General features: G+C 42.3%; 1 protein-coding gene across 5 annotated transcripts in view; it reads right to left on the reverse strand.

Moving 5' to 3' along the window:
• The window catches only part of trim44 (tripartite motif containing 44), a 68,500-nt gene that overhangs the window by 48,385 nt on the left and 5,033 nt on the right, over positions 1 to 15,082 (reverse strand). For 3 of the 5 annotated variants that reach the window (XM_021600592.2, XM_021600572.2, XM_021600554.2), the window contains exons 2-3: positions 11,501 to 12,168; positions 8,708 to 8,785 (exon numbers count right to left, since the gene is read on the reverse strand). In XM_021600592.2, the coding sequence (XP_021456267.1) occupies positions 8,708 to 8,785; positions 11,501 to 12,121 (699 nt within the window). In that variant the 5' untranslated portion in view covers positions 12,122 to 12,168. Of the gene's footprint in view, positions 1 to 8,707; positions 8,786 to 11,500; positions 12,182 to 15,082 lie in introns of all 5 variants that reach the window. The other 2 variants (XM_021600601.2, XM_021600563.2) reach the window with 2 other exon arrangements.

A 15,082-nucleotide genomic window follows, 5' to 3' on the forward strand; every position in this document is an offset into this window, starting at 1 on the left:
CTAAAAGGAAGCGATTCCCAAACCTTCCACAACAAAGCCATCACCTACAGAGAGATGAACCTGGAGAAGAGTCCCCTAAGCAAGCTGGTCCTGGGGCTCTGTTCACAAACACAAACACACCCTACAGAGCCCCAGGACAGCAGCACAATTAGACCCAACCAAATCATGAGAAAACAAAAAGATAATTACTTGACACATTGGAAAGAATTAACAAAAAAAACAGAGCAAACTAGAATGCTATTTGGCCCTACACAGAGAGTACACAGCGGCAGAATACCTGACCACTGTGACTGACCCAAAATTAAGGAAAGCTTTGACTATGTACTGACTCAGTGAGCATAGCCTTGCTATTGAGAAAGGCCGCCATAGCCTGTATTCTCTTGAGAGCCATGTCTGCCTATGTGCTCACTGCCCACAAAATGAGGTGGAAACTGAGCTGCACTTTCTAACCTCCTGCCCAATGTATGACCATATTAGAGAGACATATTTCCCTCAGATTACACAGATCCACAAAGAATTCGAAAACAAATCCAATTTTGAAAAACTCCCATATCTACTGGGTGAAATTCCACAGTGTGCCATCACAATAGCAAGATTTGTGACCTGTTGCCACGAGAAAAGGGCAACCAGTGAATAACACACACCATTGTAAATACAACCCATATCTACGCTTATTTATTTTATCTTGTGTCCTTTACCATTTGTACATTATTAAAACACTGTATATATATATAAATATATATATATATATATATATATATATATATATATATATATAAATATATATATATATATATATATATATATATATATATATAAAATATGACATTTGTAATGTCTTTATTGTTTTGAAACTTCTGTATGTGTGATGTTTACTGTTAATTTTTATTGTTTATTTCACTTTATATATTCACTTTATATATTATCTACCTCACTTGCTTTGGCAATGTTAACACATGTTTCCCATGCCAATAAAGCCCTTGAATTGAATTGAAATAGCCCATCACCATATTTTTTTTAATGCATTTCTGTCTGTTCCTGGCCTTCCCTGTAACGGCTTTCTTCGGTAGAAGGAGAGTCGGACCAAAATGCAGCGTGGCTATTGCAATCCATGTTTATTTAATAATAAAGAAACACAAACTTTACAAAAAACAATAAACGTAATGTGAAAACCGAAACAGCATAAACTGGTGCAAACTGACACTAAGGACAGGAACAACGACACATAGGACAATCACCCACGACAAACTCAAAGAATATGGCTGCCTAAATATGGTTCCCAATCAGAGACAACGATAAACACCTGCCTCTGATTGAGAACCACTCCAGACAGCCATAGACTTTGCTAGATCACCCCACTAGCTACAATCCCAATACATACACACCAAAACCCCAAGACAAAACACACCACAATACAAAAACCCCATGCCACACCCTGGCCTGACCCAATACATGAAGATAAACACAAAATACTTCGACCAGGGCGTGACATTCCCGTGACAGCTTTAATGTGTCTACTGCTCTTGTAGATTTTCTGAAGCAGGGTAAAGAGATGGAGACAGATGGTATATATACTGTATGTATTACTAGGTGCTCCTGAAACGTAGTGATTCCTCACAAAACCCAGACAAAAAAAAACATTTTTAATGATTTGGTGGGTTTTCACAAAATGTAATCCATCGAATAGTCCTTTGGAGGAAAGAATGTTGACATTTTTATCTAAAAACAAAATTGAGAATAATTGATCAAAGTTGGCGTTTTTATGACATTTTGGCCACACCCAGGCCTTCGAATCAAATTTTATTAGTCAGATGCGACGAATACAACAGGTGTAGGTAGACCTTACAGTGAAATGCTTACTTACGAGCCCCTAACCGACAATGCAGTTAAAAAAATATGGATAAGAATAAGAGATAAAAGTAATAAGTAATTAAAGAGCAGCTCCTTATTAAAAAAATAACAATATATACAGGGGGGTGGCGGTACAGAGTCAATGTGCGGGGTCACCAGGTAGTTGAGGTAGTATGTACATGTAGGTAGATTTAATTAAAGTGACTATGCATAGATGACAACAGAGAGTGGCAGTGGTGTGGAGAGGGGAGGGGCAATGTCTTAAGAGTCTTATGGCTTGGGAGTAGAAGCCTCTTGGACCTAGACTTGGCGCTCCGGTACCGCTTGCTGTGTGGTAGCAGGGAGAACAGTTTATAACTAGGGTGGCTGGAGTTTCTGACAACTTTTAGGGCCTTCCTCTGACACCGCCTGGTATAGAGGTCCTGGATGGCATGAAGGCCATACCCAGGCCTTCTTTAAGAGAGTCTATAATGTTTAACCTATAGATGATACAAAGCATAAATTGGTGTCATATGAAGATTTAGCGCCTGCTATGCAATGAGTATTTTATTCAAATATAATAATTGTTACATTAATTAATGGCTATGGAAAAATAAGCACATTTTTCAATAAATTACACTCCATGTGCAAATCAAAGTTCCAAAGTGGGATCTCAGCTAGTTTCAGCTAGTTTTAAAGAGCAAATTCCTAAAAAGCAAGTAATCCCTTTGAAAATGGCCTGTGGCATCGATATGGGTCAGTAACATATATTCTCGTGTCGAAACGTAGTTTGGAACGTCCGTGCGTCACAACAAGTAAATGAAGGTTGCGTTTGGGTGAACAATTATGACAAGAAATCATGCCCCGTTATGCCAAGCTCCATATGCAAATCACCCCTCTGCCCTTCCCTTATGATTAGGGCTCCGTTGTGTCATCTCCCCCAACACGCTCAAAGGATCACTGCCATTAGAGACTGAAAACCCAAATACGTATTGACCATGCCTCTATGGTGTGCATGCTCTGCCGAAGGACCCTAGTATGCAGAATAGGTGCTTGGAGTTCGTCGGCCCCTGTCTGCACCAGTAATGCTAGCTTGGTGTGCAACGACCCGTGGTGGTTAATTATAACCAGAGATACTAGAATATAATGCACTCTCTGGTATAATTGAGGACTACATGAAAAGGCGGGCAGAACAGGCCACCATTAACATTGACGGGCTGTAGTTGAGCGGGTCGAGAGTTTCAAGTTCCTTGGTGTCCACATCACCAACGAACTATCATGATCCAAGCACACCAAGACAGTCGTGAAAAGGGCACGACAAAACCCTTTCCCCTGAAAAGATTTGGCATGGGTCCCCAGATCTTCAAAAAGTTATACAGCTGCACCATCGAGAGCATCCTGACCTGTTGCATCACCACCTGGTATGGCAACTGCTCGGCATCTGACCGTAAGGAGCTACAGATGGTAGTGCATATGGCCCAGTACATCACTGGGGCCAATCGTCCTGCCTTCCAGGACCTATATAATAGGAGGTGTCAGAGGAAAGACCATACAATTGTCAGAGACTCCAGTCACCCAAGTCATAGACTGTTTTCTCTGCTACAGCACGGCAAACGGTGCCGGAACGCCAAGTCTAGAACCAAAAGGCTCCTTAACAGCTTCTACCCCCCCATTGCTGAACAATTAATCAAATGACCACCATTATTTACATTTGTGACCCGATTCAGGAAACTAGGCAAGTCATGACTTCACAGGAGAGCTGTGTGAAAGTAAAACATTTTTTTCAGCAGAAATGCCTTCTCGACCATGTGAACTTTCATGTGCCTTAATATCAAACTTGTATGCCATCTATAAATATGAATAAGAGTTCAATTACAAGCATAGTTGGTTTAGCCACAGAAAAAGCAGGCAACCTTCCCAATAGCTATAATTGGCTGAGATAATGAGTGGGCTGGACATGCCGAGAGATGAGTTTGGATTGGTGTGCCATATAGCACTCGTCTGTCTATTGGAGCTGGTCAGTATGTCTAGGTAATCGTGTCAAACGCAGCTTTAAAAAACAAATTGAGCTCAGGTTCATCATGTTTCCATTGATCATCCCTGAGATGTTTCCACCTGTGGTTTGGAAAGGCACACACCTGTCTATATAAAAAGGTCTCACAGTTGACAGAGCATGTCAAAGCAAAAACCAAGCCATAAGGTTGAAGGACTTGTCAATAGAGCTCAGGGACAGGATTGTGTTGAGGCACAGATCTGGAAAGGGGACCAAAACATTTCCGCAGCATTGGTTCCCAAGAACACAGTGGTACCCATCATTCTTAAATGGAAGAAGTTTGGAACCATCAAGACTCTTCCTAGTTCTGGCTGCCCAGCCAAATTGAGCAATCGGGGAGAAGGGCCTTGGTCATGGAGGTGACCAGAAACCGAAGGTCTCTCTGACAGAGCTCCATAGTTCCTCTGTGGAGATAGGAGAACCTCCACCAATCAGGCCTTTATGGTAGTGTGGCCAGACGGAATCCACTCCTCAGTAAAAAGCACATGACAGCCCGCTTGGCACCTAAAGGACTCTCAGACCATGAGAAGCAAGATTCTCTGGTCTGATGAAACCAAGACTGAACTCTTTGGCTGGAATGCCAAGCGTCACCTCTGGAGGTAACCTGGACACCTGTGGGGATGTTTTTCAGCGGCAGAAACAGGAAAACTAGTCAGGATTGAGGGAAAGATGAACCTGCTCCAGAGCGCTCAGGACCTCTGGGTGAGGGGGTGGGGGGGGTTCACCTTCCAAAAGGACAACAACCCTAAGCCCAACGCCAAGACAACGCAGGAGTACGGGCTCCCTACCTGAGCCCGTACTTGAACCCGATCTAACATCTCTGGAGAGACCTGGAAATGGCCGTGCAGCGAAGTTCCCCATCCACCCTGACAGAGAATGAGAGGATCTGCAGAGTGCCAAGCTTGTAGCGTCATACCCAAGAAGACTAGACTGTAATCGTTGACAAAGGTGCTTCACCAAAGTATTGAGTAAAGGGTCTGAATACTTACGTAAATGTAACAACATTTGGAAAAGGTCAAGGGGTCTGAATACCTTCCGAATGCACTGTTCAAACGTCAACATTTTGCCTGTTTTGGTAAAACATAGTCACTGTTCTATTACCAGTGGCAGGTACTATGTGTGTATCTGTTCACAGAAACATGTATGGAGCCAGCACATGGAGAACAATGTGATGAAGTCCAGACTGACAGACTAGCTTGATACTGATGTAACTAAATGGAGAGACCTGGCACTCAGCACTAACATTTTACTAGACAACTGACTTGTATTGTATTTTTTTTGTTATTGATTTGAATGGTATGATTCAATATGGGGAGGGAGAAACCCTGTGTTTTCTGCACCAGGATCAGGGAACCCCTGCTGTATACAGGACACCACACAGGAAGGTGTGTGACATGTTTGCCAAAGTAATTTCATTACCACCAGACAAAATGCCCATAGGCACAGTGTCTGTATCAGCTGGGAATGGTGAAAGGTACACATTGTTTCAGCAGAATACTGCTTCTATGGTATTATATAAAAGGTTGTTTGTCAAGGACACATCCAAGAAACATCCACATCAAACCACACCCCCAAACCAACTCACGCTTGGCTTCTGTCATGGCCACCAGCAATTCTTGAGGAGCAAGTTCTGCTTTAAAGTTATTGCCCATTTTATACAGATAATTTCACATAGTAGGCAGTGTAACCAATCCCAGCCCTCTTTTTACATGTATCATTGCACATCCAGCAAAATACCAGCAGAGAGCAACCTTTTTGAATCAATTTTCACATTCACTCTGTTGGTAATGCCTACAAATCGGATCATAACTCTAAAAGTAGCAGAGCCCCCCCTAAAGAAAAAGTTATTGAAATCAAAACACTACTGATATTACAGAGCAAACGATAAAGCTTCATATGACACCAATGTTTGCTTAGTAGCACCTACAGATGAAACACTATGGAGTCTTAAAGGAGACCTGTGGAAGGCCAAATGTCACAAATATGCCAACTTTTATCAATTATTTCTCAATTATGCTTTTAGATACAAATGTCAAATATATGTCAACAATTCTTCCTCCAAAATGGATTATGGATTACACTTTGTGAAACCCCACAAATCAATGGGTCCTGTCTAAGGTGATTGAGCCAGCAACACCACAGAAGGCAGTGCGCCACTGACAGAATTATGCAGAGGAGACAGTAAATAAAAAAAGAGAGAGGTAAATATGCTGACTACCTGCTGCCTTGATCTAAACCTCCCCGCTTCACACAATGTTACCTGCTCTCTGAGACAGACACATAGACACACACAGAGAGACGCCCAGACATAGAGACATGCAGGCAGGCGGTTAGGTATGCAGGCAGGCGGTTAGGTATGCAGGCAGGCGGTTAGATATGCAGGCAGGCACATCCCCCATGCTATCCTAATCCCCTGGTCACCCATTAATATGTATGGGCTGAGTCACAGCATTACTGTGCTTTTTGTATAATATTCCATTCTCCCTGCAGGTATAGTGTGTGTGTGTGTGTGTGTGTGTGTGTGTGTGTGTGTGTGTGTGTGTGTGTGTGTGTGTGTGTGTGTTCCATCCCCCTGCAGAGCATGGAGATATGAGTTAAGAGACGTGAAGATTAAAATCCCCATACCTGAGGCAGAGTACATAATTAAGTAGAGGGAATTTAATAAGTAAACAGCAGCTATGGGTTAAACCTTTTTATCCACTCACCTCCCTGAAAAGCATACACACGCACGCACACACACACACTCCCTTGGGACCATGCTAAAGTTTAATCTCTTCAAACTTCCCCTTCACACACACACCCTTCCCTCTGCCAGCATTAAACTGTAGTAGTCTTGCATAATGAGAAGCTGTGACATTTGAGAGCATGGAGAGGACACACTGACAAATCGACCTAATGGTTCCTGACGCTTCAGCCTGTGAGTGAGGAGGGAAGTGGATTCTCCTGAACAGGCCACACCTCTCTGGTGGGAAGACAGGAGACAAAAGGTCCAGGAAGGCCCAGGGGCAGCATTGGTATTCTAGTATGATAATATGCCAGGGCTGGTATTCCAGTGAGTACCATATTAAACTGATTATGACAGTAGGCAGATTATGCAATAGTCACAGAAACACCTTAATTCTGCTTATATTAAATCGCCATGAGGTCCAAATTGAAGTATGCATATGTCGATTAAAACACCTGGTTTTCTGAGCAATCTCTCAACTTATTAGGACATGTAAAGACCTCAATCAGCGTTCCAGCGGTGTATTTGATCAGCTCATGTGCTACCACCAGCCGAGAGCCTTCCTCTTTAGCACAAGTGAAGTGAGTTCGTAACAACGGAATGCATGTGTCTTAGAAGTAGTTTTCACATACAAACTTTAGATATGTCTGAACTCAGAATCAAATAGGCTTCCCAAACATAACACTGTGGTAGGACGTTTATTTTGATTGGATAAGAGTGCTAGCAGGTAGCCTGATTTCAGATGTGTCAATGTAAATATTAGGGACATGCAAAGCATGTCGTTTTAATCAAACTATTATATTAATCTGACTATCCACAATAATCATATTATTGTGTACATGTAACTGTACTCAGTGACTACTTGCCAATAAGGGTATTACCTTTTCACAGGGTGTTCAAATGAACCTGCTACATTATGGTGCTTGACAGCGGGTCAGCTCTCAGAGGGGACGGCGTCACGCCGCTCCGCTCACAGAGAGAGACATAGTTATGTAACGACACAGCAGAGTGTTAAGGCTGCAGGGTTCGCTGGAGGGCCAGGTTCAACACTGTCTATGGTAAATAAATTAGACCTGGCTGATTAGCAATGACCTCCCGCGTGCGCACGCACGAACACACAGTTTTACTCCCAGTGACTGTGTCCCCGCACTAAGTTATGTAGGGTGACATTAAAGACATTATTTCCAAGGTTGACCGGGGATACAGAAAGTCTATTTGAGTTGCTGTGTGTTAAAATGGGCCAACCTGGCAAGAGGGAGCGCAACTTAGCTACCTGCCAATCCTATATATAGCCTACTGTAGGAACCAACAGCACAGAGGGAAATTATTAATATCACTCTGACCGCTGCCAAATAATCAATCCCATACACTGAACAATAAACTCCTTAGAGGAAAACCTACAGTCACTAACACAGTATAAAGGACTCTGTGCTAAAGGACTCTGTGCTATTTTCTATTTTATTTAACTAGGCAAGTCACTTTAGAACAAATTCTTATTTACAATGACGGCCTACCCCAGCCAAACCTTGACGCTGGTCAAATTGTGCGCCGCCCTATGGGATTCCCAATCACGACCAGTTATGATACAGCCTGGAATCGAAACAGGGTCTGTAGTTACGCCTCTAGCACTGAGATGCTGTGCCTTAGACTGCTGTGCCACTTCTGAACCATCTGCTATGTCTCAGAAGTAAACCAGGTGGTATCCCTGTTACTCCAGTACTGCTCAACAAAGTCATAGATGTCTGTCTGAGAGTTTATGAAGACAGATTTAGGTGGTGATGTCATAAATATCTAGATTTTTAGAAAGGTATGACGCTCCAGAAAGCCAAGTGGAAGCCTTCTCAGTGAACGGAACACAGTGAGTAAATAGGAATAATTGGCTCCCATGTATACTTCCTCCGTCTCATTTAGGATGTAATCTCTGTGTATTCCATCTTTAGCTCACACTAGACTGATGTGTGTCATACTGCCACAGCTGGATTTTGTTCTTAGAGAATTAGGAGAATAAATCAGACTTTCTCGTTCAAAGCAGTGTTCCCGAGGTAGAAACACTGTCGGCCATATTGGAATGTTAGTTGTAATAGTGTGGTTGTACTGACCTCAGGGTTGGTCCACTTGGTCTTGATATGGTCAGCCATGTTCTGTGTGCAGCCCAGCAGGTCATAACCCTCCCTGCTCTGGAGGAGAACAAAGACAACACAGAGACAGACAGTCACACAATTTGAAGTTGGTTTGTTTTTGAATTTTGTAAAATTCCATCACTCCTAGGCTTCATCTATTCCTCAGAGGCAAAATTATGATGATGATTACCCCACTTGGTTCATCACTAATTGGTACTATAATGATACGGGGTGTAAATGGGGCCATGATAATGTCATCTCTCTCCTCTCTGCGTAGTGATGATGATGTGTCATTCCCTCTCCTGCACATTATCCATGATATCTCCTCTGCCCACAGAGAGCAGTCAGTTAGTCAGTTAGTCACGGGATGGTGCGGGCTGTAAAACGCCTGCAGTAAAAAGCCATCTGGGAAGGAATCGCTCCCTAGCCAAACAGACATTGGAATATGTTAATCATATTCAAAAAGAAATAGATGTTGTTTCCATACAAATTATTAATAGGGCTTAATAATTGGAAGGATTTGTCATGAGGTCATTGTAGCCTTTACATGGTGGCATACTATTATTATTTTGACATGAAATCATTGTGTTAAACATATGGAGATAGTCCGCTCAACTTTTAGAAATCCCTAGTGTGTTGACTGGAGGTAGTGTATCCGTGCATGAGAGCTATTAGTCTATTGTAATCATATAATATTACAGACACTACATAAACAATATTGATAGTATTGTTTCTCCTATAGCGGATGTAATTTGCAGTAGAGGACTTAGAATGAGTTACATGCAGGCTGTGTCACTTCACTGTATGCCAGTGGAGGCTCCTCAGAGGAAGAAGGGGAGGACCATCCTCCTCAGTGAATTTCATGAAAATTAAAACGGTAAAACATTGAAAAAGTTATCCTTTTAAATACAACTATACTAAATATAATCACGTCATCAAATAATTGATTAAAACACACTATTTTGCAAAGAAGGTCTACAGTAGCCGTAGCCTCAACAGCTATCTGTAGGGTAGCACCATGGTGTTGCCGGAAGACAGCTAGTTTCCGTCCTCCTCAGGATACATTGACTTCAATACAAAACCTAGGAGGCTCATGGTTCTCATCCCCTTCCATAGACTTACACAGTAATTATGACAACTTCCAGAGGAGAGTCCTCCAACCTATCAGAGCTGTTGCAGAATGAACAGACATGTTGTCTACCCAATCAAAGGGACAAATAATTGATCTAGTACTGAAAGCATAAGCTACAGCAGTGCATAAAATGTGGTGAGTGGTTTACTGAAAGAGAAAGAACGACAGTAGTTGTAAATTTCTTCCAAAATGAAAGCGAAGCAAGAAAGAAATAGAGAGTGTATTTTTTTCTCACTTTGTTTCCCTTACTTAGCTATCAAATGCAGCTAGCAGGCTTAGCCTACTCAAACAGAGGGATGCTATGTTAGCTAGCGGGCTATGACTATCCAACAGAACACTGGAACTCTTCCAAGTCTAGGTAAACTTTGGTTTGACTAATTTATTGCCACCCCGCAGGTGTAAGTGCTTACTGACTTTACACTGTAACGTTACTGCATGATTGTAGCGGGTTTATAAACGCGTTAGTTCTATTGGCTATGCAAACTATGACGTTACTTTAGCTAATATGGTGACTACGATGTAGGCTGTGTGTAGTGGTTTGGCTTGGAAAGGTTTTTTCACCTGGTCACATACAGCTGATGTGCATTGAAATCCACAAGCGAAAGGAAGAGTTGAGAGGAGGAGAGCCCATAGACGCAAGAAGAAATACTGATATGATATGAAAGTGAATGTGATCAGGGGTGTATTCATTTCGCCAATTCTGTTGAAAAATTATTCTTATAACAGAAGCAAACGGACCAAAATGGGGATAAACATACCTGAACTTGTCCAATAGAAACTCTTGTTTGCAAATGTTGGACTAATGATTACACCCTATATCAGCTAGATGCAAGCAGGAGTGTGTAAGGCTGTATGGAATGTCACTGTCTGTCCATGTGTTGCCTCAAATTTGTCTCTCAACCTGTGTGCACCTACATTGTAAACTTTCATTCATAGACTAGGTTGTAGCAACCTCGTGATGGGTATCGGGAAACATTGAGTATCGTGTAGTAGTCTAAACCTATCGCTGATACATTGAACTGGGTGAATGGAACATGAATGACAGTCATCCAATATGCTGTAATAGAAATAAGGCCATGCCGAAGAAAAAAAAACGAAATGCCTCCCTCATCTTAAATGGCAATGACTGCTACTGCTATATGATTTCTATCCATGAAGAATACCTTTGCAGGTCATTTAATCAAGGACACAGGTGGCAAGGATCTCTCTCCCCCTTTACAATAAAATGCAAGTTTAGAACTCTTGTTGGCCGTTGTTAAAAGAGCCTGCATGTTTGTATACACTCTATATACAAAAGTATAAAAGGACACCCCTTCAGAATAGCGGATTATCTTGTGGCTGAATGGAAGCAAGTCCCCCCACATCAATGTGCCAACATCTAGTGGCAAGCCTTCCCAGAAGAGTGGAGGCTGTTATAGCAGCCGGGGGGGGGGGAGAGACCAACTCCATATTAATTGTTAAATTGTGGGACTGTGCTTAAATCCATGTTATTAATGTGGTACTGCGCTTATATCACGTTTATTAACAGTGCTACAATGTAATATCTATGTTATAAACATGGGTTGACAGGTAGTGATCATTCTTATGTGAAGTCATTGCGAGTCCGCCTGCAGGTATGATATTATTTAAGTGCGACTCACCTTTTGCCAGATGTAGGCCTCGCGCAAGGTGATGATCTCATGCTCGCGGTGCTCCCCCTGCACGGCACACACCACACAGATGACCTTCTCGTCAGTCTTGCAGTAAAGAGAACCCTCCTGGCCATGCTCATTACAGCGCAGCCTCTCCACTGTCACCGTCTCCCTCTTACTACCCCCCTCTGGGGCTGCCACCGCCTCTTCATCACCATCATCTTCATCATCAACTTTCCCCTCCCCTTGGACTCTCTCTCCTCCACACGCCTCGTTCTCTTGTACCCCAGTCCCACCGCATGCCCCATTTTCCATCACCTCTTGCCCTGCCCTACGCCCAATCTCTCGAAACCTTTCCTCCCCCTCCCCTGGGTCTCTGTCCCTGGCCGGCTGTTGGGACCGGGCCTGGGGCTGCGCCACTTCCTGGTCGTAGGGCGTCAGTAGGTGTCGTGTGCTGTGGACATGTTTCTCAGCGTGGGTAGAGCAGAAGGCGAAGCTGCAGGTGTAACACACCTGGGTTGCCTGCTGGGCCTCGTCAGGCTCACAAGCGTCACATGACCCATCCATCTGTGGTAACTCCTCCTCCTCAGGTCCTCCACTTCCTCTCCAGGGTTTCCCTTGGTCTGTCATTGTGGTGGGTATGAGTAGGGTGAATAGGGGGCTATGAGCAGGACACCCTGTTGGAGAGATCAGTAGTACAGGACAGAGTATATAAATAGTGGTGACCAGGGAACATACTCACACCAAGCTCTGCAGAAATGTTATGTAGTCAGAATGTTACAGTCAGCTCTTCTAGACATATCACATGTGTTTGGGAGGGACAGACAATCTCTCTCTAAGAAAACAACAGTAATCTACACCTTTAACAAACACATCCTCCTACTGTACATCACCTAAGCAACAGTAACAGGTTGTAGCGACTACTGTCAGAGGGAAAACACAACCCAATTCTTCCACAGGTACTGTACTGGGTAGGTTACTTTCTAAATGTAATCCGTTACGTTACCTGTCCAAAATTGTAATCAGCAAAGTAATTTTTGGATTAACCAAACTCAGTAAAGTAATCTGATTACTTTGGGTTACTTTCCCCTTAAGAGGCAATTAGAAGAAGACAAAGATATATTGCAGGATAAACCAATGTTAGCATTTACATAGCTGGACATAAATCAATGTTGCGTTTTCATTTATGGGTTGGTTATGTAGGCCTCTTATAACCCATTGCTTTCTACTACAGATAATAATACGATTAGGATGTATCGTTCCAAAAATCAAAGTCCGTCAGATTTCCCGTCAATCCAATTAATTTAATACCCCTTGATCTTCAAGAATATTAAATATGGAATATGGAAATATAGACTAGCCAAAGTTTTACCTGAGCATATACACACACATATTTTATATACTCAGTCGGGGTCTCAATTTACTGTTGAGAATTAGAATAGTAGGATACACAAGGTGCAAATTTGAAATGTTGTGTATCAGCAGTTTTTATCTTGTTACGTCACTCAAATTAGCCATGTCAGCTAACAATTTTTTGATTGGTAAATTAGTCTAGCCAGATATCTAAACTATTAATAATGGCCGAATACCTATCGGCACATACCCAGGGGCTCTGACCTCCAGGGAGCCCTCGTTGATTTTGTTAGTCACTCTCACTCAGATATAATTAACATGGCATAAATGATGGCAAAATGTGTAGAATTGCAGGTAATTCGTTTTAAAACTACAACATTTTCTCTACACCCCATGGCAAAATGTGTAGAATTGCAGCAAGTGAACTTCTCTGCCGTCAAGAGGGTGGTGACTAAAGTGTTTTGCCCGAGAGGTGTGTGTGTGTGTGTGTGTGGGGGGGGGCATCCAAAGCTCGCTTAGGGCCTCCAAAAGGCTAGGGCCGGCCCTGAATCATTTACCCAACCAAGGAGAAGTTTTAGAACACCTACTCATTCAAGGGTTTTTCTTTATTTTTACAATGTAGAATAATAGCGAAGAAATCAAAACTATGAAATAACACTTATGGAATCATGTAGTAACCAACAAAAAAAAAGTGTTAAATCTAAATATACTTTTATATTTGAGATTCTTCAAAATATCCTTGACAGCTTTGCACACTCTTGGCATTCTCTCAACCAGCTTCACCTTGAATGCTTTTCCAACAGTCTTGAAGGTATTCCCACATATGTTGAGCACTTGTTGACTCCTCCCAAACCATCTCACTTTGGTTGAGGTCAGGGGATTGTGGAGGCCAGGTCATCTGAGGCAGGTAGGTAGTAGGTAGCCATGCTGCTTAAGTGTGCCTTGAATTGTGTGCCTTGAATTGTAAATAAATCACTGACAGTGTCATCAGCAAAGCACCCCTACACCATAACACCTCCTCCATGCTTTATTTAAATACACATGTGGAAATCATCCGTTCACCTACACAGCGTTTCACAAAGACAAGGCGGTTGGAACCAAAAATCTCCAATTTGGACTCCAGACCAAAGGACAAATTTCCACCGGTCTAATGTCCATTGCTCGTGTTTATTGGCCCAAGCAAGTCTCTTCTTCTATTTGGTGACCTTTAGTAGTGGTTTCTGTGCAGCAATTCAAACATGAAGACCTGATTCACGCAGTCTCCTCTGAACAGTTGATGTTGAGATGTCTGTTACTGAGTGTCTGTTACTTGAACTCTAAGTAGCATTTATTTGGGCTGCAATTTCTGAGGCGTGTAACTCTAATGAATTTATCCTTTGCAGCAGAGGTAACTCTGGGTCTTCCTTTCCTGTGGCTGTCCTCATGAGAGACAGTTTCATCATAGCACTTGATAGGTTTTGCGACTGCGCTTGAAAAAACGTTCAAATTCTTTACATTTTCCGCATTGACTGACCTTCATGTCTTAAAGTAATGATGGACTGTCGTTTCTCTTTGCTTATTTGAGCTGTTCTTGCCATAATGTGGACTTTGTCTATTACCAAATAGGACAATCTTCTGTATGCCAACCCTACCTTGTCACTACACAACTGATTGGCTGAAAAGCATTAAAGAAAGAAAGAAATTCCACAAATTAACTTAACAATGCACACCTGTTAATTTAAATGCATTCCTGGTAAACTACAATTTATGCATATTCAACGGGAATTGAATATGCCACTGCGGCCATCCTTACTTCCAAGTATTTATTCAAGTTGGATAATCTTTGGATGCCGACAGCAGTCACACATTGGAAGACATAGCTTGGACTACGGCCTATAAAAGCGTATTCCTGCTCTTTTCCCACAATCCATCACAGATTTGGTAATAGTGGTCTCTGACTTGTTGTCAGACTCATGTGGAACAAACTTTAACTTGTGCCTTTTTTCAATGCTGATTTGAATGTAATTGAGAAAACAGAAAAATGTTAAAGATAAATATTTTCTTCTAACCCTAGAAGTAATCATCTGTAATCTGATTACCATATTTTTGCTGGTAACGTAACGGATTACAGTTAGGTTTTTTGCTATACGTTACTCACCAACCCGGAGACTGTACCTGCCAAGGTTTACTGTCTTGGTCTGCACACACACTCTTTTTTTGCAGACTTTGCCCCACATACATACATACACAGTCACACAA

This window comes from Oncorhynchus mykiss, chromosome 1 (genome assembly GCF_013265735.2).
Source record: "Oncorhynchus mykiss isolate Arlee chromosome 1, USDA_OmykA_1.1, whole genome shotgun sequence".
NCBI lineage: Eukaryota > Metazoa > Chordata > Actinopteri > Salmoniformes > Salmonidae > Oncorhynchus > Oncorhynchus mykiss.